At 41.6% G+C, this 26072-nt stretch overlaps 2 protein-coding genes across 13 annotated transcripts in view; one reads left to right on the forward strand and one right to left on the reverse strand.

Moving 5' to 3' along the window:
• LOC121921898 (zinc finger protein 397-like) overlaps positions 1 to 26072 on the forward strand; it is a 942727-nt gene that overhangs the window by 366719 nt on the left and 549936 nt on the right. The window lies entirely within an intron of this gene.
• The window catches only part of LOC121921864 (zinc finger and SCAN domain-containing protein 23-like), a 43108-nt gene continuing 20370 nt past the window's right edge, over positions 3335 to 26072 (reverse strand). For 2 of the 11 annotated variants that reach the window (XM_042450509.1, XM_042450510.1), the window contains exons 7-9: positions 18628 to 18747; positions 15491 to 15607; positions 5922 to 7408 (exon numbers count right to left, since the gene is read on the reverse strand). In XM_042450509.1, coding sequence (XP_042306443.1) covers positions 6600 to 7408; positions 15491 to 15607; positions 18628 to 18747 — 1046 coding nt within the window. In that variant the 3' untranslated portion in view covers positions 5922 to 6599. Of the gene's footprint in view, positions 4658 to 5921; positions 7409 to 14682; positions 15608 to 18121; positions 18748 to 26072 lie in introns of those variants that run through there. The other 9 variants (XM_042450511.1, XM_042450516.1, XM_042450515.1 and 6 more) reach the window with 9 other exon arrangements.

Raw genomic sequence — 26072 nt, forward strand, 5'->3', positions numbered from 1 at the left:
ATAATAATAATAATAATAATAATAATAATAATAATAATAATAATAATAATAATAATGTACTGATTCTACAGACTAAGACAGCTATATTTTTAAATAATAATAATCATTGGCAGACGTTGTGGTAAAATTGCCTTTCTGTAAACAGAATTATGTAAACAGAAATACAAGCTAGGCCAGTGTAGTGCAGTGGTTTGAACACTGGAGTACAACTCTAAAGACCAGGGTTCGAATCCCTGCTCAGCCATAAAAACCCACTGGGTGACCTTGGACAAGTCACACTCTCTCAGCCTCAGGGGCAGGCAATGGCAAACCTCCTCTGAACAAATCTTGCTGAGAAAACCCCATGAAAGGGTCGCCATAAATCACATTTGAAACCCCACTTGGCCATGGAAACCCACTGTACTGGTTTTCTTTTGTTTGGCATACATTTTCATGGATTCCAGATAAACTAATCATTAGTTCCTTTTATCAGAGCTGAACCACTCTCTTCCTTTTTAAACGTGTTCAGGGTTTTTGTGGGTTTTTTTTTTACCACAACTTCTGCCAATGTATTTGGCTCTCAAAATTATGTTATTTTAATTTGTTGTCTGCTATATTTTATTGTTTGAACGTTAAGATGTATTAATATGTATTATGTTTAATTGTTTTCATAGAATGTACACCATGGGCAGATTTATCTATTTTAAGTTATTATTGTATGTACAATGCTGTGTAAATTTACAGTGCTTTATAAATAAAGCTTAATAATAATAATAATAATAATAATAATAATAATAATAATAAATTAAGAGTGTCTGCTCTAGCTGTTTGTAACCACTGTTTGGTATAAGAAAAACTATTATAAAGAGGCATTTTAGTTGTTTTTCACCAGTGTCTAGTTATCAACTCAGCTAGGCTGAGAGGCAATAAACAAATGCCTTGGATTTGCAAAAACTAATGAATTAATTGATATATTTTGAAAAATAAACATGGCTGGTGGTTCTGGTGAGATTCTGATCACTGTGATCCTGATAAGTAAAGTATCTTCAGCTTTGCTGTAAATTTAATGTAAATTTACAGTGCTATATTAATATTAATAATAATAATAATAATAATAATAATTTGCTTCTCTTAGAATTGGTCCCCATCCCAGTTTATTGGAGGGACACTTGGTTTTTCCACCACCAACTGACTGGGCAACTTTGGGCAAGTCACACTCTCTCAGCCTCAGAGGATGGCAATGGCAAACCCCCTCTGAAGAAACCTGTCAAGAAAACCCCATGATAGATTTGCTTTAGGGTCTCCATAAGTCAGAAAGTACTTGAAGGCACACATCAACAAACCCTCAGAGCTATTAGCCATTAACACTCTTTTGAGTTTGAAATAAATAAATAGTTTTGCACCCATTACCAGGTGATCATGTTCCCCTCTAAGGCATGAACAGTGATGATCTTGGCATTTCAAAACCTTTTAGGCTAAGTCATGTTTGGGTTTGTTTTCTTTAGTTTGCTAACAATCCTAGCAAGAGGGCTTAAATGACCATTATGGGCTCTTGTGCTGGTCCTTCTTTCCCCTTCCACAATGGTTTGATGTGCAGTGTTGTTGTTGTTGTTGTGTGCCTTCATGCGGTTTCCGAATTATTTCCTTATCATGTTTTTTTTCTTGGAGGTTTGCCATTGCCTTCCCCTGAGGTTGAGAGAGTGTGACTTGCCCTAGGTCACCCAGTGGGTTTCGTGATTGAGCAGGGAATTGAACCCAGGTCCTCCTAATAGGTTCGCCTTTAGGGTATCTGTAACTCAGAAACAACTTGAAGGCACACAACAACAACAACAACAACAACAACAACCTTTGTACAATCTGTGAGATGATGTGACTCTTTGAAAAAATATGAACCAGGGCAGTTATTCTGCAGTGTGTTTTGGGTTTAAGAGGCATAGTTTTAAATTGATATGAATGTTTTTATCTTTTATTTGGTAATGATCTACATTTTTCTTGAGCGTCCTGCATTTTGCAGTGCCTTGTCCTCCTTTGTGGTGATGCTCACCCTGAACTATCTGACCGCAAAGATGCCACTGTCTCAGCCACCCATGTGGACCATTTTGGATTTTGGAGTACAGTATTTTGGAATTCTGAATAAGGAGACTCAACCTGCATTACATAATGTAACAGAAAGATTGTCGTCCTCAGGCAGCATGGTTACTTATGGCCAAAATGATCATCAGCTGGCTGAACTAAGATGGCTAAAGATGGTGGTGCCCTTATCTCTCCCTCCAGATGCTGCCAGGCAAAATGGCTAGTGATGGAAGAAAGTGGAGAGGGAACAAGACTAAATGGCATTTGGTTGATGCCAGCTGGATTGATGACAACATGAGTTACAGAGCAAAGTTATGGAGGAAGAGAAGATGGCCACTTTTGTACATTTTAATTGTTTTTTTTTTAATTTGTAAGCTACTTTGTGTCCCAGTTTTGGGGAAAAGCAAGATACAATGGGCCCATAATATCTACTGAGGTTTGGTTCCAGAACCCCCCGTGGATACCAACATCCGTGGATTAAATACAATAACATAGTAAAATGAAATCCCTTCTATAAAATGGTAAATTCAAGGTTTGTTTTTTGGAATTTATATATTTTAAAAATATTTTCAAGTTGTGGATGCTTGAATCTGTGGATACAAAGGGAAATGCTGGCTCTCAGGTTGTTAATTTGACAGTTCCCTGCCATCAACTTTACAACCCAAATACAGTTGGCCCTGGGTTTCCATGGCTTAGCGGGGAATTGAACCTTGGGTCACCAGAGTTGTATTCCAACACTCAAACCACTACACCAAGAAGTTTAGTGTATCCAAGGAGTTAACAGATTAAATTTCAGCAGGCTGGGAAAATGCAAAGGGAGAAAAGAGGAAAAAGAAGTGAAGGTGGACTTGGATGAATAGGAACAAATGCAGGAGGTGTGCTTTGACTGGGTGTGTAAATCTCTTTGTCTGTAGTATTCAAGCAATTTCCAGGTCCAGCTCTCCCCCTCACACTACTTAATGAAGGATTTATGCTGATTTCGATCCTGAACAATTTCATCTTGGCTAAGTGCCTTTGGCTTCCCGCATGCTGAGCCATCCAGATGTCCTATGATATGGCTGGTTTCCAGCACCGAAGAGTCTCCTTTTGGCTACCTGCCTAAAACATCCATATTTGATATTAATTTGATATCAAGGGTCGAAGAGGAGTGGGTGAGTGGGTGACCGAGGGCTGGATCTGGGGGTAACACACTCCAGTCTGTTGCTATAAATGTCTGTCCACAGAGGTTTCACTCCATGCATCTGATGAAGTCAACTGAAGTCCACAAAAGATTTCAGGAAAATTATTTATTTCAGTCACAAAGGTGTTACTAGATTAATATATATCTTTGAATGGAGAACATTTTCAATATACAACATTTTTGGACAGGTCTTTCACACCAATGCAAAACTGGAGAACTGTAACTACTATGAGGTACCTACAACTGCAAAGAAGGCTGAATTGCTTCAAAGGAACTGAAGTAGTAAGTAGTTCACAATGAAGAACTGGTCAGTTTTAGAATGTATGGGTCTAGGAAGCATAGACTTATTTTTGAGTAGAGCAGACTGTTGCTCCATTCAGTTTTAATTTATGGCATATAACAACAATTAAATAGACTAACTCAAATGTATAAAGCAGTAATAGATAAATGGTGGAAATGTCACATACTCCACCTCACTTTTACTCAATCCATTTACAAAAAAACCCACTTCTTAAGTCTGGAAATAGTTTGCAAATGTCACAAGGCTTCTCTCCCCACATGAGATTCTTTAACATGTAACAAGATTAAATTTGATAATCCCTTGAGTATTAACTCTTTTAATGGGCTAAATGATTTTCTGGTGCCCGACTCGTTTCTTCAAAACAGGAAAGCATTTCCCACACTTGCGGCATCTTTAAGATTTTTCCCTCATGTGAATTCGCTGATGTTGAATCAACTTATCTTTCCGATAAAACTTCTTCCCACACCCGTAGCATTCATGCACTTTCTCCCCTGTGTGGATCTTTCGATGTCTCAACAGGTTTGTCCTCTGACTGAAGCATTTCCTACACTGGGGACATTCAAACGGTTTCTCTCCAGTGTGGATGATCTGATGCATGACTAATGTTGCTCGAGAAATAAAGCATTTGCCACACTCCAAGCATTCATGGGGACTCTTGCTGGTATGAATTTTCTGATGTCTAATAAGCTTTGATCTTGGATAGAAACTTCTCCCACACTCAGAACTGTTATATGCTTTCTTTCCCATTTGGAGTTTCTGCTGTGTCAGAGGACAGGTTTTTCGCTGGATGTTTCGTCCTGACATGGAACATTCAGAGTGGTCCTCTCCAGCATTTTTCATAACAAGTCCAAAGCAGCAGTTGTGCTTTCTAATGGACTTGGAGACCAAGAGTTTTTGGGGCCTAGCAGGCAACAGGGGAGAGGTTTCGCTTGTAGCAGCTGAAAGGTATTCTGGAAACTTACTGGATTTCTCTTCTTCTGGCTGCTTGCCCTGCTCCCTGTACAACTCACATGTTTGGTCATAACTTGCAGTTGTCATAGGTATGTGATAAATTTCCATTAATGCTGGTGTGGTGTCTCCCTGGTGTGAGTTCTCCACCTTGATCACACTGCTCTTCCCATCACCTGCAGAGACAGAGAGAGGAATTTTGTCCATGCTCAGGTTACTTTGTTTATAGTTCTATGAGTTCCTTTTCGCTGCCTTTCCCACTTGACCTCTCTTCTCTACCTGATTCAGAAGGCCTCTGCTAAATTCTCACGCAGCTCTAGGCCCTTGACACCCTTCTCCTTATAGTCTTAAATCTTTTTTTAAAATATGCAGAAAAGTGACAGATGCAAATCTGCCTGAGCTATGGGACTTGTATGGAAATGTGTGGAAATGAAAAACATGTGCCTATTTCAGCTTATTTTACACAATTATGGAAGTTTGCAGTACAGGTTAGGGTGCCTGTTCTCCCTCGTCATGTAAAATATGTTGTACTTCTGCTATTACTTAGATGGACAAGGATGAACGCTAGCCTTCTCCAGCACTGTTCCTTCTGGATGTGCTGGGCTACAACTCTCATCATCCCCAAACAGCAAGCTGGCTGGGGAAATAATGGGGACTGTAGTCTAGCCTATCTAGAAGGAAGCAGGTTGAAGAAGATTATTCAACGCAACAGTCTGAAGACCAGACTTGCCAAGATCCATTGTTACGTTCATTCTCCATTGCTTCCCTTTTGAACGGGGCCAAACATATCTCTCAATGAGAGCCAAGCATATATCTGAAATGCAAAGCAAGGAAATTTTGCTTTGTGACTAACTTTGCTTCACTGAAAAATAGAGAGGGCTCTTGTACTTTGAATGGTGGTTTAGAGGAGAACATTTCACCAGAGGTTGCTTGTTACAGTATTTGTTTGCTGCACAAGCCTCATCTGCTGAAATTCCATCTTCATCACAACCATGAAAGTAAAGGATCCTTTCTCTATTTTCAATCTGGCTTTATTTATTAAATAACCCCAGACCTCTGACCTTGCACAAATGTATCAGTACATTTCCAAAATATCAGAGCAAAGAAATGGACTTGGAACGCCAAATGAATTCTGATTCTTGTTGATTATGTCTTACCCAGAAGTTGTTTTCAGTTGAGGGTAGATTTATGTGGGGGACTGTCTGGAAGTGTGAGTTTGCTTTAGAGGGTAAGAAGTTTAGGATTTAAGTCCTGTACAAGCCCTTGAGTCAGTGTGGCATAGTGATTTGAGGGTCGGACTGCCACTCTGCAGATCAGGGTTCAATTCCCAGCTCAGCCATGAAACCCACTTGGTGATCTTGGGCAAGTTACATGCTCACAACTTCAGGGGGAATCCTGCGTAACCAATGCTGATTAAGTCAACTGAAGTCCACAAAAGCATTCAGGAAATTTATTTATTTCAGTCACAAAGGTGTGGTACATTAATGTATATCTTTGAATGGAGAATGTTTTCAATATACAACATTTTTGGGCAGGTCTTTGACACCAATGCAAAACTGGAGAACTGCAATCTATTATGAAATACCAACAACTGCAAAACTTTGAACTCCTTCAAAGGAACTGGAGTACGTACTGTAGTTCACAATGAAAAACTGGTCAAGTTTTAGATTGTATGGGCCTAGGAAGGAGAGACTTATATTATATTTGAGTAAGGCAGTATGTTGCTTTACTGAATTATATTTACGGCATATAACAACGATGAAATAGACTAACCCAAATGTGTAAGGTAGTAGCAGATAAATTACCGAAATGTCACATACTCCACCTCACTTTCGATCAACCAATTTTAAAAATCCTGTTGCAATCTGGAAGTGGTTTGCAAATGTCACAAGTGGAATTAAGTCTACACAGGACTTAATATTACTTTATTTACTACCATCGTAGCTACTAACAAAGAAATACAGTAGTAACAAATACAATAGAAGATGATCCTCTCCATGGAATATTAATGTGATCCATGACAAAACTCATACAGTAGTGATAAGGTTTCTCTCCCCACATGAGATTCTTTCAAATGTAACAACATTAAATTTGATAAACCCTTGAGCGTTAACTCTGTTAATGGGCTAAATGAATTTTCTGGTGCCCAACTAGCTTCTTCATAACAGGAAAGCTCTTCCCACACTTGCGGCATCTGTAAGATTTTTCCCTCGTGTGAATTCGCTGATGTTGAATCAACTTATCTTTCCGATAAAACTTCTTCCCACACCCGGAGCATTCGTGCACTTTCTCCCCTGTGTGGATCTTTCGATGTCTCAACAGGCTTGTCCTCTGACTGAAGCATTTCCTACACTGGGGACATTCAAACGGTTTCTCTCCGGTGTGGATGATTTGATGCACTGTTAATGTTGCTCGAGAAATAAAGCATTTGCCACACTCCAAGCATTCATGGGGACTCTTGCTGGTATGAATTTTCTGATGTCTAATAAGCCTTGACCTCGGACAGAAGCTCTTCCTGCACTCAGAACTATTACATGCTTTCTTTCCCATTTGGATTTTCTGCTGTGTCAGAAGACAGGTTTTTTGCTGGATGCTTAGCCCTGACATGGAACATTCAGAGTAGTCCTCTCCAATATTTTTCATAACAAGTCCAAAGTGGCAGTTGCGCTTTCTACTGGACTTGGAAACCAAGAGTTTTTTGGGCCTAGTAGGCAACAGGGGAGAAGTTTCTCTTGTGGCAGCTGAAAGGTATTCTGGAAACATACTGGATTCCTCTTGTTCTGGCTGCTTGCCCTGCTCCCTGTTCAACTCACATCTTTGTTCATAACTTGCTGTTGTCATAGGCGCATGATAAATTTCCATTAATGCTGGTGTGGTGTCTCCCTGGGGCAAGTTTTCCACTTTGATCACACTGCTCTTCTCATCACCTGCAGAGACAGAAAGAGGAATTTTGTCCATGCTCAAGTTACTTTGTTTATGGTCCTACAAGCTCCTTTTTGCTGCCCTTTCCTCTTGACCTCTCTTCTCTAGCTGATTCAGAGGGCTTCTGTTAAACTCGCAGGCAGCTCTATGATCTTGTTACCTTTCTCCTTATAGCCTCAGAACTTTTTTAAAAATAAAAAACAAAAGGTGACAGATGCAAATCTCCCTGAGCTATGGGACTTGTACAAAGTGTGGAAATGAAAAACATGTGCCTATTTCAGCCTATTTTACACAATTATGGAAGTTTGCAATCCAGGTCAGGGTGCCTGTTCTCCCTCGTCGTGCAAGATAGGCTAATCATAAAATGGACAAGGATAGATGCTAGCCTTCTTCAGCACTGTTCCCTCTAGATGTGCTGGACTACAACTCTCATCATCCCTAAACAGCAACCTAGCTGGAGAAATAATGGGGGCTGTAGTAGTCATCCCATTTAGAGAGAAGAAGATTGAAAAAAACTATTAAGTGCAGCAAACTGAAGATCAGACTTGCCAGAATCCATACTTCTGTTAATTTTTCATTGCTTTCCTTTTGAATGGGACCAAGCATATCTCCCAAACTCAAACCATTGGAATTTTGCTCTGTAAGTAACATTGCCAGATTGAAAAATTGAGAGAAAAATGGTGGTTTAGAAGAGGAAATTTTAGCAGAAGTTGCTTGTTATTTGCTTGCAGGACAAGCCACGTCTGCTGAAATCACCTCTTCAGTATAACAATGAAAGGTATAGGAGTCCTCCATTTTCAACCTGGCAACTTTATTTATGAAGTAACCCCAGACCTCTGACCTTGCACAAAAGTTTCATTATACTCTCAAAATATCCAGATTTCTTGGAAAACATCAATGATGTCAACAACTACACACTTCCCTTGGCCAACGTGTCGTAAAGAACCAAACTAGATACAATATTTGTTGTGCCATTAACAACTGTGTGAACGACATGCATTCCCTTTTGGGGTGGCTTAGATGCTGGTCTCAACCGATTCTGGTTGGGATCACAGCCCCAATCCCCACTAATTTGTGTTTTTGCTCTGAATTTTGCCAATACCCTTTAAGGGTGGTTGATGATCAATAGTTGCTCTTTCTGGCTGGAGCTCTCTGCTGTCAGATCAATTTATCAGTCTGAAAGAAAGCTCTTCCATCCTACATTGCATCTGAATATCCAATTGGTCCTCCATATTTGCAGCTTTGACTTTTGCAGTTTTGATTATTTGCAATGTTGATTAATATGTTCTCTCTAGGAATCCCCTAAGTCCTCCAAATAAATGCTGCTGGAAATTAACCATAGAATTGCACTGGAGGATCTAGATATTGCTAGAGAATACACTTCTCTAGGCATTTGTTGGCCCTCCAGCATGATTCTATGGTCAACTTTTGGCAGGTGTTGAACGTAGAGTTGCACTGGAGGACCTAGAGAGTCCTAGAGAGGTAGTTGCTAAAAAGTAGTGGTTTTTTTTGTGGTTTTTCCACTTTCACAGACATCCTGTGCCTCTAACCCCAGCGAATGTAGAGGGACTACTGTATTTTCCTCCTGTATGGGATAATCCCTCAGTGGTGTTCTTGTTGGAGCAATGTTATTTTCACACTCAGAATATTGGTTAAGTTTCACATTGTTGCTCCTGGGATCTACTTTTGCAGCTCTTGCATCCCCCAGCAGTCCCCCAAGCCTCTTCCCACTCCCACCTCAATATTGTCTTTAAAAATCGGCACACTTTTCAGGTGATTTTTGTTAGTAAAACATGCAACCACACATCCAAATGTATGAAAATATGGAGAAATACCACTATCTCACTGCCACAAGGACTTTTATTTATCCTATATGACCATTCCATAATTCTGCTTACCTCTGCAGTTCTTATCAAAATGGTGGCAGGATGTCACTTCCTGGTGCCATTTTGAGAGAGATTGCAGAGGAAAAATAAAATATTTAGGATTGCTATTGAAATATGCAGCTCAAGGAGGAGTCTAGGAAAGGAAAATGGTCCCTGGTGCAATTGGCTGCCATTCCTCTACTGCTGCTGTGGGTCCCATGCTGAGGAAAAGTGGGATATAAATTATATGATCAAATTCAATCAACTCTCAGAGGAAGTGTTTACTCTCAGAACATCCATTTGCTCTCTCTGGTTAAAACATTCTGGGTTGGACCTTCCAAAGTGCTCCCTGTATGGCGTTTCAGGCATCCTGTTAATTCTCCAACAAACGCTCGCGCTCAGGGTTTCATGGAGATTTGTTGATTTTACAGCCGACATCCATCCAAATTTGCTGTAGGTCTGAAGCCTCTCCCCCAGTTGAAGGATTTCTCCATTATCTCAAGGTAGAACTTTTTTGCACATAAATAAGGCATATGCTAATGCCCATGTTTATAATGGTAATGGCGCCTTTAAGGAGAATGGTACCTTGTCTTTAAGAATCGGAGGCTTCTGGGTTCATGAGTCTCCATAAGAAAGTGGCAGCTTTGCTGTTATGGCAAATTCAGCAGTGGTGGGACCATCGGGTGTTTTGTGAAAACAGCTGGAGGTTGTCCAGATGACCTACAGGCCAGATGTTGTCTGTCCCTGCTGTGACATCTGTAGGCTCATGGAGGTCAATCCCTTCCTTTACTAGTTTCTTTCCATGATCACTCTTGCCGGAGTCACATTCCTTGTCGATAAGTCCAAAGATCCCTTGTGGCCCTCCAGATGCTGCAGGACTGGAATGCCCATACCTCCATCAACTGGCTGTGAGGGCTGGGGCTGATGGGCATTGAACATCATCTGAGGGTACAGAAGTACTTCTTTGTGGTCTTTGTGCCTCCTACAAGTTTTTTTTAAATCTCCAGAGATTATAATAAAATGCTCTAGAGCTGAGTAGCTTGGTGGGAACTCTGCTGCCTTCTATATACTGAACATGTCCTAACCTGCCACACTACCATTCCCTTTGTTTACTTTTGTCCATCAAACAAGTTATTCCTCTTGGTGTGTTCTAGTGTTGCGTAGCATCTTTCTTTGTGTAGTTTTTTTTCCTTTCCTACCATCTGTAACTATTGATCCTCCCACCTTTCTCTTTTCTTCTAGTGTTATACAAATATATTTGTAATTGTTGGTGTTGTGCCTTCAAGTTGTTTCTGACTTAGGCAATCCTAAGGCCAACCTGTCATGGGGTTTTCTTGGTAAGATTTGGTCAGAAGAGGTTTGCCATTGCTTTCCCCTGAGGCTGAGAGAGTGTGACTTACCCAAGGTCACCCAGTGGGTTTCATGGACAAACTGGGAATTGAAGTCTGGTCTCCACTTCTATTCATTTCTGTTCTAATCCTGCTCTACCTGTGGATGTTTCATGTTCTGATGCTCATTCTAAGTGCCTTTATTGTCTAGAAGAGAAGCATAATACCCAGCTTGGTTCAATTTCCAGGGTTTTACTACCCAGGTTATTAAAAAGTTAGCTTCTTGCCTCAAAGTACATTTCTGGGAAGAGTCTCTACATTTTGGAACAAACAGCAGCTCCTACGTCATTCTTCACTGCTTCAACTACCGCTGAACCACTAATATAGACGAGGAAAAGACATGGAGACTGTAGAACCTATAGTGATAAAACCTGACCAATTTTTCTGGATGATTGCAACCTTCCACCATCAGCCCTCCATATACATAGATTCCTTATCCACTGATTCAACCATTTATGGTTTGAAAATATTTTACAAACATATCAGTTCCAAAAGGCAAACCTTGATTTTGCCATTTTGTATAAGGGGTGCCATTTTACTATGCCACTTTATTTAATGGGATTTGCGCATCCATGGATTTTGATATCCATGGTGGGTCCTGGAACCAAACTCCAGTGGGTATCAAGGGCTCACTGTCTTTCCTTATGCTAGATCCTTCTTTGGACATTTCAGGGTGTGTTTGCTACTTGCTACTTTTGCCTTTTTCCCCTCCACATGGAGAATGGTGATACTTGTAAAATGTGAAAATGTGGCCGATTTGAAGAATTTTATCCCCAAAATTGTGGCAAGAGAAGAATTAAAGAACAGAGACCTGGAATATTTGATGACTTTAGTATTGGATGTATCTGCATCTCTGTGTCTCTGAATCAGGTTTTTCATTGCCTTATCTTTCAAGAAACAGACTGTCACAAGTTTCTCTATATGAGCCTATGCATGTCGGAGGCCCTTTTCTCTGTCCCAGCAACCTTCATAGGTACTGAAGACAACCTTTTCAGTGGCTGTACTGAATTCCCTGCCTAGAGAGATTAGACTGGCATCCTCCTTGCTATCCTTTTTGTAGGCAGATGAAGATCTTTTTGTATCTGTAGCCCTTTGAGGTCTGACTGCTGGGAGTGGGGGAAGAAGGTATTTCATGTGCTTTGTTGTTCACATTTGCTGTTCTATTTGGCTATCTACATTTGCAGAGGTTAGGGGTGTAGTACTCCTGAAAAAGTGGAAAAACCACAAACATCTCTAAGTCCACCAAACCTTAACCATCATTATATTTCTCTATGGGCTTACATCCTATCATTGCGGAGCATGCGAGGGCTTGTAATCCTGGATGTAACAGGAGAAAAGTAGATGTAGCGGGGTGATCAGCACTGAGTGAAGCTCCAGGGGTGGAAGAGGAAGCAGAGATACTCTGTGCTATTTTATGCAATTTTGACTTCTTGTTGTGTGCCTTCAAGTTGTTTCCGACTTATGGCGATACTAAGTGGCATGGGGTTTTCTTGGCAAAATGTGTTCAGAGGTTTGCCACTGCCTTTCCCTGAGGCTGAGAGTGTGACATGTCCCAGGTCACTCAGTGGGTTTCATGGTCTCCAAAATCATAGCCCAACACTCAAAACCACTACACCAAGCTGACTTGCCATTTATGGCTAAACTTTTTTTTTTACCTGTAAGTCAACCAACATAATCCACCCAGCACTCTTGGAACATCTGGGAAGTTCTTACTAGAATATTATAATACCAGGCTAATGACAACTTCACATAAGGCATTCACTGCCGTGGCCCCAAGATTATGGAATGACCTACTGGAAGAGATCCATCTCATTACTACCTTAGAGGCCTTTAAGCACTCAAAATGGATCTCTTCTAGGGGGCTTATCCACTGAATTCCATAGGTTATGACGACTGCTCTTCCTTGACTCTGATTGTTGGCTAATGGACGAATTGTAATTTTTAGAGAACTAAGAGGAATTCTTGGTAAATTCAGTGTTAGTATTTTATTGTTGTATTGACTATAAATTGTACAAAGTGTCTTTTAAGGTTGTAATCCTGCCTCGATCCGTGGGAGAAGCGGGAGATATAAATAAACTATATTATTATTATTATTAACCTCATGTATAAGTCAAGGGCAGGTTTGGGGGGCAAAATTATGGCTTTCGATACAACCTGTGGATAAGTTGAGGGTAAAACTTAGGGCGAAAGATCTAAAAGATGAAGCAAATGAAAATAATGCCAAACAACTTATAAAATTCTAGCAGGCGTAACTGTGCTCTCACTAAACGCTGGATGGATAAGAGAGTAGAGGTGGGTCAGTGTTCCCAGGACAGATGACATGTTTTTAATAAGAGTTAAAGTGCAGAACTTATACTGACCTGTGGATAAGTTGATTCAGGGTTTTTGTGTCAATTTTTTGACTAAAATTTCTAGACTTATACATGAGTATACACAATATTTTCTTTATATTTTCTAGACTACATGCATTGTCTGCAATTTTCTACAACAGACCACAAAATGTTTTCCCACTGAATTATTCACAAACCCATAAACAATCACATCTGTCAAACTGAAACCTGCTACAGGTTCAGCTGTATTGCTAGCTAATTCATATTTTAATTTTTTGTGTGATGTAAATTTTTTAACTGTATCTGTTTTGACTTTTGTAAGCTGCCTTGAGTCTCAGGCTCTGTTGCATTTGACCATTAAATTATTGTCTTAGGCACTCTATACATACAGAAAGCATTTGTGCACATATGCATGTTGCTTAGTATTGAGCGGCTTTGTATTTTCTTGTAGCTCAGTAGATCAGCCGATTTGAACTGCGAAAGTTCTCCGAGTGAATTCCTGGCATTTTTTTAAAAAATATGGCTGCAAAAGATTTGAGAGCTGCAGCTTGGAGAGCCAAGCCTCAGCAGAATAGAGAAGAGCTAGAATCAGGTGGATAGCCATGGAAAGTCTGGGGACCACCTCCACTCCATTTCCCACACAATGGTTGAAGCTGGGCCTGCCAATTTTTGCAAAATTAAGTGGCTTTAGGAAAAACTGCTTTTTTGGGTGTAGGGGAACAGCCATTGCATGGAAAACCAGTTTTCTGTGTTCATTTAGAAACCAGCCTTTCATTTAGAATCAGGATGACTGAAATCTTACTTTAGGGCAGTAGCTCAGGAACAGACTACAGTAGGCCCTCCACATTTGCTGGGGTTAGGGGCACAGGACTCCTGTCAAAGTGGGGGGAAACTGTAAATATTTTTTTAAAAAACAGTTTTTATCTGAGAGAACACCTCTCTAGAAATCTCTAGGTCCTCCAGGACAGCTCTATGATCAACATCTGTCAGACATCGAGTATAGAATTGTGCTGGAAGATCTACAAATGCCTAAAGAAGTATTCTCTGTAGAAATTTCTTTCCCAACTTTGGACACAGTCTGCGACTGAGGTAAGGCTTGAGTTCCCTTCATGAGCAAAACCAGAATAAAGCTACAATCTTGTACACTCTCAACTCAATACTGCACTAATATAGTAACAACAGCAACAACAATAATAATAATACTACACTACACTGTGACAGTGCTATTATTCCACTTTTAGTGCTATGGCTGACTTCTGCGGCATTCTGGGGTTTGTAGTTTAGTGAGGCCTAAGAGCTGTCCAGCTGAGAATTCTAAATGCCTTTCGTAACTACAAATCCCAGCATTGCACAGGAGGCAACTGTAGCAGTAAAAGTGGAATGATAGCACTATAACAATGTAATGCATTATTGAAGTTGAGAGAGTACAGAACTGTAGCCCCACACAACTCACCAGGATTTACAACTGAATAGACATGAATAGGACTGGTTTGTAAAAATTCTGCAAAATACTAAGAATGCCACAAATGTAAGCCAGAAAGAAAAGAACACATATTTTCCTGTTTAATACATATAATGTATGTGGGCTACAGAATGGAACCTCTCTTGGTGAAACAGCCATGTTTTCAGAAAGAATTTTTGTACCCAGACTATAATATTCCTATCAATGGGGTCCTGAACCAACAAAATCAGCTACCTGAAGCCTTTTCTGTAGAGCCTTCTGTCTCTCAGGCACAGTCAATGTTCGTCATGGCTCCTCTGGTGGTTAGCCAGTGTGCCTTTGTGACTAAATCCTTTCCCACACACGGTGCACTTATGATACCTCTCGCGCTCATGAGTCCGCTGGTGCCTGATCAGCTCATCACTCCGAGAGAAGCTTCTATTACATTCAGAGCAGGTGTGGGGCTTCTCCCCTGTGTGGATCCTCTGGTGCCGCATCAAATGAGCTCTCTGAGTAAAGAACTGGCCACACTGCAGACACTCAAAAGGTCGCTCTCCGGTATGGATCCTCACGTGCCGAATTAACGTTCCTCTAGAAGGGAAGCTTTTCCCACACTCGGGACATTCGCAGAGTCTCTTCCCAGCACGGAGACGTCTCAGCAAATTCTCCCGCTGACGGAAAGCCTTCCCACCCTGGGGGCATTCATACGCTTTCTCTCCCGTATGTATTCGCAGATGTCGCATCATGTTTTCTCTTTGCCTGAAGTATTTCCCACAGCCAGGACATTCAAAAGGTTTCTCCCCTCTTTGGTATCGGTGATGGAGATTTTTGGGTTGGACATTTACCTCCCGCTGTGGACACTCAGAATTGTCCTCTCCAGTATGTGCTGTTAAAAAACTTGAATTGTAGTGGTGCCTTCCATTACATGTGGGGCTTATGAGCTTTTTTGCCCTAGAGCACACGGCAGTGGTTTCTTTACGGGCAGCTGCAAGGCCTTCTACAAACTCCCTGGTTTCATTCATTCCCACCACTGGCTCCTTCCCCTCTTGCCCTTTGAACTCACATTTCTGTTCTTGAACTGCTGCTCTCACTGGAATGTTCCACTGACACAATCCTGCTAAAGTCCCAACCTTGCCCTCCTGGGGGTTCTCCATCTTGATCCGACTTATCTTCTCATCACCTGAAGAGACATAGAGAAGAATGTTTGTCTATGTTGTTGCCACCTCTTTTCTTTCTTTTTTTTCCAGACTCCTCTTTCTGGTTGGCCTTCCCTCCTGCCCTCTCTCCTTCGTAAACTGAGTTAGAATATTGCTGCTAAGGCTCAACGTCCTTTCCTAACTCCATGATCATGACACGTGATTTGCTTTGGCGCACAGCATTCGCTGGAACAATGGCCTTACCATGCGTTACCTTAAACTGTAAGTGAATATCTCCATGGTTAGGTTCAGAGCACGGAATGATACATTAAATAATAATTGCAATTACTCATAATAGTACCGGTAATTAAAAGAAAATATAGTATTTAAAACAATTCCCTTGTTTGTTACAACATTTAAAAAATGGCATAGCTTGGCCTTGGGCAAGTCACACTCTCTCAGTCTGAGGATGGCAATGGAAAACCACTTCCAAAAAAACTTGCCAAGAAAACTCTAGGATATGTCCACCTTAGAGACGCTGTAAGTCAAAAATGACTTGGAGGCACACCACCACCACCACCACAACAACAGGACGCAATGGCATAAACCTTGAAAAACACTCTTCTAAATAGCACTAAAGTACCCTTGAAAGTCATTTTTAAAAGTAATTAGAAAATGTTCTTCAACCAAGTCAGGTAGCTTCATTTGATCATGTTGGTTTTGAAATATAAAAATGTGCCCATATTCCCTCCCGAATAACTCTATACACATGACTACATTGCAACCCGGTATTCCAAATTCTGGTTATGATCTCTGTAGAAGCCAGATTGCTTTATCTTTGGCAATTGAACACACAGAAATTTAGATGCACTGCCAAATGTGGATTTATGAGGAAAAACAGTTGCTGATCTTGGGGATGATAAACTATGCCAATGAGGTAAATCGATGAGAACCTACTTGGATGTCAGGAGTCACATGAACACTCCCAGAACCACCATACCACTACCAAAATAGCTGCTGCTACTATTGGTACCACTATCAAAATTGTGGCAGCCACCATATCTGCACACTGTAGCTACTGCCAAAGACTGCTGGCAACTGTGGTAGCTCTCTATGGTGCAGGTAAAGGTTGTAGAACATTTACCTGCACCACAGAACCTTGTAAGGCCACAAGGCAGTTTCTACCTCCAATTCCTGAAGCAACATCAAAGGGAAGGAATTCTTTGTGATGTCAGTGGTGTGGTGGCAGCAGGGCTCAGCACCAATATTGCAATAATGGGAGGCTACAAAACAGCTAAGATGACCAAACTCAAACTGTCATACTCTGAGCACATCATGAGAAGGTATAAATCATTAGAAAATACGTACAATAATGCTAGGAAAGGTTGTGGGTAGTAGAAAAAGAGGAAGATTGCATGCTAGATGGACTCTATTAAAGAGGTCACAGGTATGAATTTGCAGAACTTAAGCAGAGCAGCGAAGGACAGGGGGGCTTGGGGATGTCTCATCCATAGGGTCGTCATGTGTCAGGATCAACTCGAAGGTGGTTAACAACAAACAACGAACAAAATAGGAAGATTGCAGGCTGCATTTGGCCACAGGTAGTCCCTGAGAGCCAGTTTGGCATAGCGGTTTAAGCATGGACTATGGCTCTGCAAATCAGGGTTTGATTGTCCACTCGGCCACGAAAGCCCACCGTGTGACCTTGGATGAGTCACACACTCTCCGCCCCAGAAAAACCCATGATAGGGTCACCTTAGGGTTGCTGTATGACTTGAAGGCACACAGTAACAAAATCCATCCCTGCCATAAAGGAATACTCTGATGTTTGGTGAGTACACTATTCTAACATAGCCCCCCATCTCCCCATTTTCAGTACATTCATGCTATTTTTCTGATCAGCGTGTCTCTGTGAATGATGTTCCTCCCCCCGTACTTAGGGTTTGGTGCTGTTGTGTGCCTTGTTTCCAACTTATGGTGACCCATGGGGCTTTCTTTGCAAGTTATTTCTAAGGTTTGCCACTGCCATCCTGAGACCAAGTGAGTACGACTTGCCCGAGATCATCCAGTGGGTTTACATGGCCGAGCCGGGAAGTGTACATAATTCAGAAAGGTACACAATTCATTGGTAAGACATATGGACCCTAGGTAGGATTGCCAAAAAAATTTGTCCTAGAGTCTGGGACAGTTACAGACTAGACAGACCACTGGTAGGATTTGCATAAAATATCACTGCAGGCAACAGAAGTCAGAAGAGGAATAATGGTTTACACTTTATAGTCCCATCCAAATCTTCACTCTAAGTTCCACCAAGGTTAACAGGAATGTATGTCCTGCTGGTATTATTCAGTGCTGCTCAGGAGTATTAAGAATTCAACAACACCAAAGAATTTCCATTCCTTTTTTTCTGAGGCAGAGCACTGAAGATTTCTTCCCCTAATAAGTAATAGGTATTCAGCCCAGAGTATAAGCAAGGCTAGCATACTGTTTCCTAACACAATGACATTTGCTACTGACACATTTTTTGTCTACAGGATGTCAACTTTTCAGAGTACAACCTCTCGGACATGGATCCTCTGATGCTTAGCTAGGTTACATTTGTAACTAAAGCTTTTCCCACACTCGGGACATTCAAAAGGTTTCACATGGAAATGTTTCCTCTGATGGCTAATCAAACCATCAGGCCGGGTGAAGCTTCTTCCACAGTCCAGGCATATGTGTGGCTTCTCTCCAGTGTGGATTCTCTGATGTCGCCTCAGATTATGTCTCTGGCTGAAGTATTTCCCACACCCGGGACATTCAAAGCCTTTCTCCTCAGTTGGTTTTGTTTTCTGGTGGACGGTTCCAGCCCACATCAGAATTTCAGAGTGGTCCTGTCCAGTATATGTCATCACAAGTCCTGGCTTGTAAGGGTACCTTCTGCCGTATTTGAAGCCAAACGGCTTTTCTGCCCTAGAGCACAGGGCTGAGGATTCGTTATGGGCAGCTGTAAGGCCTTCTACGAACTCCCTGGCTTCATTCTCTCCCACCACTGGCTTCTTCCCCTCTTGCCCTTTGGACTCACATCTTTGCTCACAAACTGTTCTTGTTGCCGCAGGAATGTTCCACTGAGATAATCCTGTTAACACCTCCATCTCTCCCACCTGAGGGGTCTCTATCTTGATCCGACTTCTCTTCTCCTCACCTGAAGAGACAGAGAAAGGAAAGTTTGTCTAGGTTCTGCTCACTTTTCCTCCAGACCAGAGCATGGAGATAACACACTAAAAAGTAAAATCACTGTCATTGCTCATTTACCTTCCTGAATCATGATAGGTAAGGTAGAGTAAGGAAAGTAACAACCTTTACAAACAGCTCCTTTCAGTCCCAGGAATCGCTTTGAGTCCCAGCTTTGGTGAAAAGGCAGAGAATGAATACTGTAACAGATAGGACAACTTGACTTCTTAACAGCAATGGAACACATTCTCCAAATGTTACTTGTAAACACTGAATGATGATGTTGTTATTACTTACCTGTAAGGCGGCTGGAGGAATCGCTTCTGTTCTTAATTTGAAAATAAGGATCATGTGCTGCTCAGAGCAGTGGGGCACTCTGTTGTTGTCTTATTTCTCTGACAGCTATACAGCCCAGGAGGCCTGGGAGGTGGCCACCCACATTTCCGAGGACACTTAGAGCTGGGGTGAGCAAATATAGCCCAATGGCCATACAGTGGGCCCTCCACATTCACTGGGGTAAAGAGTAAAGTATGCAGGACTCTCATGAAAGTGGGGGGGGGGAAGCAAATAAAAACTAACTTTTTTTAATCTGAGAGAATGCCTCTCTAGAAATCTCTAGGGCAGGCCTTCCAATGCAACTCTAGGGCCAACATCTAGCAGACGATGACCACAGAATTCCACTGGAGGATCTACAAATGCCCAGAGCAGTGTTTTCTGTAGGAATCTCTAGGTCCTCCAGTGTGGTTCTATGGTCAACATTTGTCAGAGTCATGCCAGAGGATCTAGAGATTCCTAGAGAGAACATATTAATCAGAACTTCAAATAAATCCGCAAAAGCCAAAGCCACAACCGTTTATGTCCCTCAATGCTATTTTTAAACAAAGATAAGGACTTCTCTGAAGATGCCAGCCACAGATGCTGGCAAAACATCAGGAGGAAACTCTTCTAGAACATGGCCACATAGCTCAAAAAAACCCACAAAAAACTATAGATGCTGGCCATGAAAGCCTTCGACTTCACAGAGCTAAGGACTCCTCATTTTTTGTATTTTCTAACTAAAATGTCCTTCCAGACCAACTAGGCCTGAGGCTCAGCTTCTCAAGAAACTCATGAGAGAGGTAGTGGAAGTGATGGATCTGCCTGCATCTGTGGGCCAGAATCTCCCTCTTCCCTCCTTAGGTTGCACATATACTGCCATAGCGCCATCCTACAGGATCCTGGGATTTGTAGTTTTATCAGGCAGCAGCACTCTTTGGCAGAGAAAGCTAAAGACCTTGTAACATTACAAATCCCAGGATTCCACAGGGTAGAGTGACAGCACTTAAAGCAGTGTCACCCGACATCCCTGTTTCATTCTCTCCCCACTGCCACAGTTTGCCAGCCTTTGCAAAATTAGATTTTTTCAGTTACTCATGTTTAGTTTGTGATTCATTAACATCCCAGATCCTTTTCAAGTGTTCTGTTTTCAAGCCAGGTTTCACCCATCTTACATTTGTGCATTCCCCCCCCCCCCCGCCTATAGGTAGTATTTTACCTTAATTTCATTAGTTTTGGCCCAGCTCTTTAAACTGTTGAAGTAATTATGAATCTTGATCCTGTCCTCTGGGATATAGGTACGTTTCCCAATTTGGTGTTACCTGCAAATTTGGTAAGCATGACCTCTGTTTCATCATCCAAATAATTGATAAGGATATTGAGTAACACTGGGCCCAGGACAGAAAACCCTTTGGCATCCTACTAGTCACTTATTTCCAGGATAAAGGAACCATTGGTGATCACGCTCTGGGTTTTGCCAGTCAACCAGTTACAAACCCACCTGATAACAGCATTGTCTAGTCCACCTTTTACCAGCTGGTTTCACTGTTCTCTCAAAGGGTGCTTTAGGCATGTCAGTTAGATTTAGAAGGGCCCCACACAGCTCTGAGAAGCAAGGAACTGTTATGTTCAAGCTAATCGGAGAAAAAAACTGACACACATTGTCTACCATGCATAATTAAAGGTGGGTCACAACAAATAACACAACAATAGCAAGCGTTAGTTTTCTGAAGCCAACTTAAAGTAATGGTATCAAGTTATTCTTAATGTAACTATTCTAGACTCATGCAATTTTGCCTTGCTAGCTGCTTTTTCTCCATCAGCTGGGTTGGAAAGTTGTGTCCAAAACTCTTTTTTTTCTGCCTTGAGACAACAACTCTGAACATAACTTTAAAAAAGTAATTAGTTACAGAGTCAAGATTTCTCCTTGACATGCTCAGTTACTACTGTAGTCAATGTTTGTTAAATTTAACTTTTTACTTTCTGATTTTTTTCAAGACTGAAATAACCCTTTTTAGTTTCTTGTTAAAAAATTTGTGCTAGTTAAATAGTGAGAGCATTCCCTGTAACAACTGAAATAACTGTTAAAATAACAGTTACACTGTGAAAAATATGAAGAAACATCCTTATTAAACACCAACTGCAATGTCATTTAGTTCTGTCTTAAGTTATTGGGGAAAATAATTCACCCCAAGCTCTAATGATTCGGTGATACTATGGCTTGTCTTGGGCTGTGTGTATTCAGAATGAAATAATGACAGGCAAAATTTCACAGCAATAACCCCTGACAGATGCATCAGGTTTGTTAACAGGCTTGTCTACACTTTTAAAAAAGATTCTCCCTCACCTCGAATTGGTGGTCATCTGGATACACAACTTTCTGAGCAATTCATGCTGTGTGCAGAGTTTTAAGGAGCCTGAAACATTATTTTGATGATAATTCAGGGGAAAAAGAATCATGGTTTTCTCCAAATTTTCCTGGAAACTCCAGATGTGTGCTAAGTGTGGCTGGTGGATTTGCACTGGCAGCAACAGAGGAACCTAGGCTCTGAGGATGAGATGCTAATACTGTTACTGATAGAAAGTGATGAATCCTCAAGACACACCCATAAAGTCTGAGCAGTGTGATCATCGTTTTTTTTAAAAAAGGCTGCTACATTTCTGTACATACTGCTTGCCTGATGAATTTTACATGCACTCCTCTGCATTTGCACCAAATATGTATGTACGCATCCCTTGATGGATTGGTTAAAAAAAAACAAACACAAAAAACTAGAGCAGTCATTGGCGGGATACAGACCTCCGCTTTGCGGCGGTCTCCCGCCGGCGCCATTTGCTCCGTGCGGGAGCCGCAGCAGCCAAACCGCGCGGCTCCCACACAGAGCAAAAAAGAAACTCCATTTCGGATGTGAGGGCGATCTGGCTGAGACATCTGTCACCCCATTGATCGCCAGGGTTGATTCGGCTGATCTGGCTGGCTAGGCGGGTGTCCCCTTCCTCCCTCACCGCTCCATGTGCGTCCCTCCCGAAGCTGCACGCTCGGTGGAAGAGGACGACCGGTACCGTTCTTCGGTCAAGGGTATACGATAGCTGTGCTCCCCTGCTAGAACCTCCAAACAAGTTCAAAAAAGAAGCTCCATTTCGGAGCTTCTTTTTGCGGCGCCTCTATGATGTCGCGAGGCGCCGCTGGCGCATTCGCGACATCATAGGCGCCGCGACACATCTGGACGCTATGCGTCCAGTACGTAAAGATGGTGGCACCCATGTGGAAGGGGCGCCGCCATCTTGTATGTATTCTATGCGTACTAGGGTTAGGGGGGTGCGGAAGCACCGCCCCTTCCTAACCCTAGTACGTATAGAATACGTACTATATGGCGGTTTGTATCCCGCCATTGTCTCACCAAAAATAATTTGGGCAAGTTCACTGTTTTACACCAGCACAACCTCTACATGGGAGAACATGTGGCTGTTTAAACCCAATTTCGTGTTAATAGCCTCAATATTACTATTAATATTGTGCCCCAGGGTTGCTGTGATTCTGGAAAATCTGGGGCACCCTGTATTAACAACAGTACATGTGAAAGGGATCTAGGAGTCCTAGGGATCTGTACATGTAGGCAAGCTGAGATTGTTGAGCATGGCCTTACTCTGACTTAGGTCACTGGTTCATCTAACTGGGAATTGTTCAGACTCTCAGCAGCTCACCAGGATTTCAGGCTGTGATTCTTCCTGGTTCTATCTAGAGATGACGGATATTGAACCTAGGACCTCAAGCATGCAAAGCAGGTACTTTTCCTTACACCTCTTTCCCCAAAAGAAACTTAAACTTTAACTTGTAAACTTAAAAGTCTACAAAAGCTTATGCTACCAACTTTTTTCTCAGTTATTCTCAAGGATAGCTACAAGATTCCTTTTTATACTGATTCAGACTAACACAGCTATGTCTCCAAACCCCTTTCCCCAAAACAGGCACATATATTTAGTTTTAAAAAAATTTTATTAGAGTACTTACACCCTGCCCTTCAGCTCTAAAGGCTATCAGAGCGGCTTATATACCTTGTTTCATCTTATAAGGCATAACACTGTACTTCTGCTGATAACAGGAAGGGCATGGAGCTTTGTATAGGACTGGACCCAGGTGTGCTGGATCTCATTCTATCATGTCTTGCATACTAAAAGAGGAAATGTTATAGCTTGAAAGCATATGTTACATTACATTGTATTATAGGGCCTTATGTCTGTCCTACCACTCTCAGAGGAACATCTGGTGGGAATACAGATGATGCCCTGGAATTCCCTTCCCAGACTGGCACCCTCCTTGCTATCTTTTTGTAGGCAGGTGACTGCCTTTTTGTTTCAGCAGGCCTCCGAGGACTGACTGCTTAGGATCAATGGATCAACAACAACAACAACAACACAAAATCACAGATTTGGAAGATATCCCCAGGGCCATCCAGTCCAACCTCCTGCCATGCAGGAATTACATGATCCAAGTACTCTCAACAGATGGCCATCCAGCCTCTGCTTGAAAACCAGCAAAGGAGACTCCACTACATTCCGAATCAGCATATTCTACGTTCAAATAGCTCCTATTGTCAAGAAGTTCTTTCTAATGTTTAGGTAAATCTCTTTTTCTATAGTTTGCATCCATTGTTCTGGGTCCTAGTCTCTGGAGCATCAGAAAACAAGCTTGTTCATCATCAGTATGAAATTCCTTCAAATATTTAAACATGGCTACCATGCCACCTCTTAACTTTCTATTTTCCAGGCTAAACATACCAGCTCCTAAGCCACTCCTCATAGGACATGGTTTCCAGATCTTTCACCATTTTGGTTGCCCTCCTTTGGACACATTCCACTTTCTCAATATCTTTTGAAATGTGGTGACCAGAACTGCACGTAGTATTCCAGGTGAGGCCTGACCAAAGCAGAATAGAGTGATACTATTACTTCCCTTGATCTAAACACTATACTTCTATTGAAGCTGCCTAGAATTGCATTGGCTTTTTTAGCTGCTGCATCACACTGTTGACTCATGTGGTCTACTAGGACTCCTATATCCCTTTCACATGTACTGTTGTTAAGCTTGGTTTCTCCCACTCTATATCTATATACTGTATTTTCTGGTGTCTAAGACTACTTTTTAACCCAGGAAAATCTTCTCAAAAGTTGGGGGTCGTCTTATACGCCGGGTGTCATCTTATATTGCAGGTGCTGAAACTTCTGAGCTGGACTGGAGAATCTGCGGTCACCGCATATGGTGGGGGGAGCTCAAAAATGGCCGCGGCCGCATCACCTACATATGTGGTGACCATATGAAAGCAGCAAGGGCAGCGCTGTACAAGTACGGTAGAAGAAAATCTTGGAGACAGGGAGGGCTGGGCAGGCAGGGAGAGCTGACCAGTCCAAGCAGGCTTTGTATACGACAAGTTTTCCTGCTAAGTACCTGCATGTCATAAGCATTTGAATTAAAATTACCATATTGAAATCACATCTGATGTTTTTTAAATTTTTATTTGGTGTGCGTTGGAAGAGGGGTAGTCTTATACAACGAGTATATCCTAAACTCTATATTTTAACTGAAAAAGTTGGTGGTCGTCTTATATGCCCAGTTGTCTTATACGCTGGAAAATATGGGTATTTCATTTCTTCTGCCTAAACATAGTACCTTATGTTTCTCCCTATTAAAATTAATTTTGTTAGTTTTGGCCGCGCTCTCCAACCTATTAAGATCATTAAAGTTCACTCATCTTGAATTCCATTGTGGGAGAAAAAGGAAGGATATAAATCCTTGAAATAAAAATAAAATAAATTTTGATTCTTGAACCTGTCTTCTGGAGTATTAGCTACTCCTCCTACTTTGGTGTCATCTGCAAATTTGATAATCATGCCCTCTATTCTATCTTTCAAAAATGCAGTCCAAGTTAGAACCTTGTGGCATACTGTATATCCTGCTCTTCCTCATAAAAATTCAGGGTAATAACAATAACCATCTCCATAAAAAGAATATAGTTCAAGTCAAAAACTAAAAATAGCTGAAATCACCAGCTACATATAAGTAATGGTGAGAATCTGAATGGGATCAGGTTCAGAGAGGAATATTTCGTTAGAATCACAGAGTTGGAAGAGACCAGAGGACCATCCAGTCAACCCCATTCTGCTATATAGGAACACAGAATCAAAGTACTCCCGACAGATGGCCATCCAACCTCTGTTGAAAAACCTCCAAAGAAGGAGACTCTACCATACTCACAGGCAGTCTATTCTACTGTCAAACAGTTCTTACCATCAGGAAGTTCTTCCTAATGTTGAGGTGGAATCTCTTTTCATGCAGTTTGAACCCACTGCTCCGTGTCCTAATCTCTGGAGCAGCAGAAAACAAGTTCAGTCCTTCTTTGATATGCATCCCTTCAAATCTTTAAACTGGCCTATAATGTAACCGTTTAACCTCCTCTTCCTGCTTCTCATAGGGCATAGTTTCCAGACCTTTCAACATTTTGATTGCCCTCCTTTGCATACACTCAACACTTGTCAACATCCTTCTTGAATTGTGGTGCCCAGAACTGGACACAATATTCCAGGTGAGAGCTGACCAAAGCAGAATAGGGTGACATTATTACTTCCCAGTTGTTTGCTGGCACACATTTGCTTGGCTCTTTTGAAAAGAAACTTGCACATGTTTACTCTGAACATAACAGTAGTCATCACAGAGTCTGGGAGAGTGTCCAGTGTTTCATCTGATCAGTTTTCTTGGGATCAGTTTCAGTTTGTGCAGCCTGATGATGTGGACAAAAATGCTTGAATCAGACTGTTCCGTATGTATGTTTGACCTTTGCTTACCTATTTTGTGTGATAATCTAGCAGAGGTGGAATAACTGGAGAGGTCCAGAAAATGTAAACATCCTACAATGCCATGGGGAGTTCCTGCTGCCTTGAAGGAGACAGAGTGTGGCCTCTCTTGAAGAAGACTTCCCTAGACCC

The sequence above is a fragment of the Sceloporus undulatus genome, chromosome 2 (assembly GCF_019175285.1).
Source record: "Sceloporus undulatus isolate JIND9_A2432 ecotype Alabama chromosome 2, SceUnd_v1.1, whole genome shotgun sequence".
NCBI classification, from domain to species: Eukaryota; Metazoa; Chordata; class Lepidosauria; order Squamata; family Phrynosomatidae; genus Sceloporus; species Sceloporus undulatus.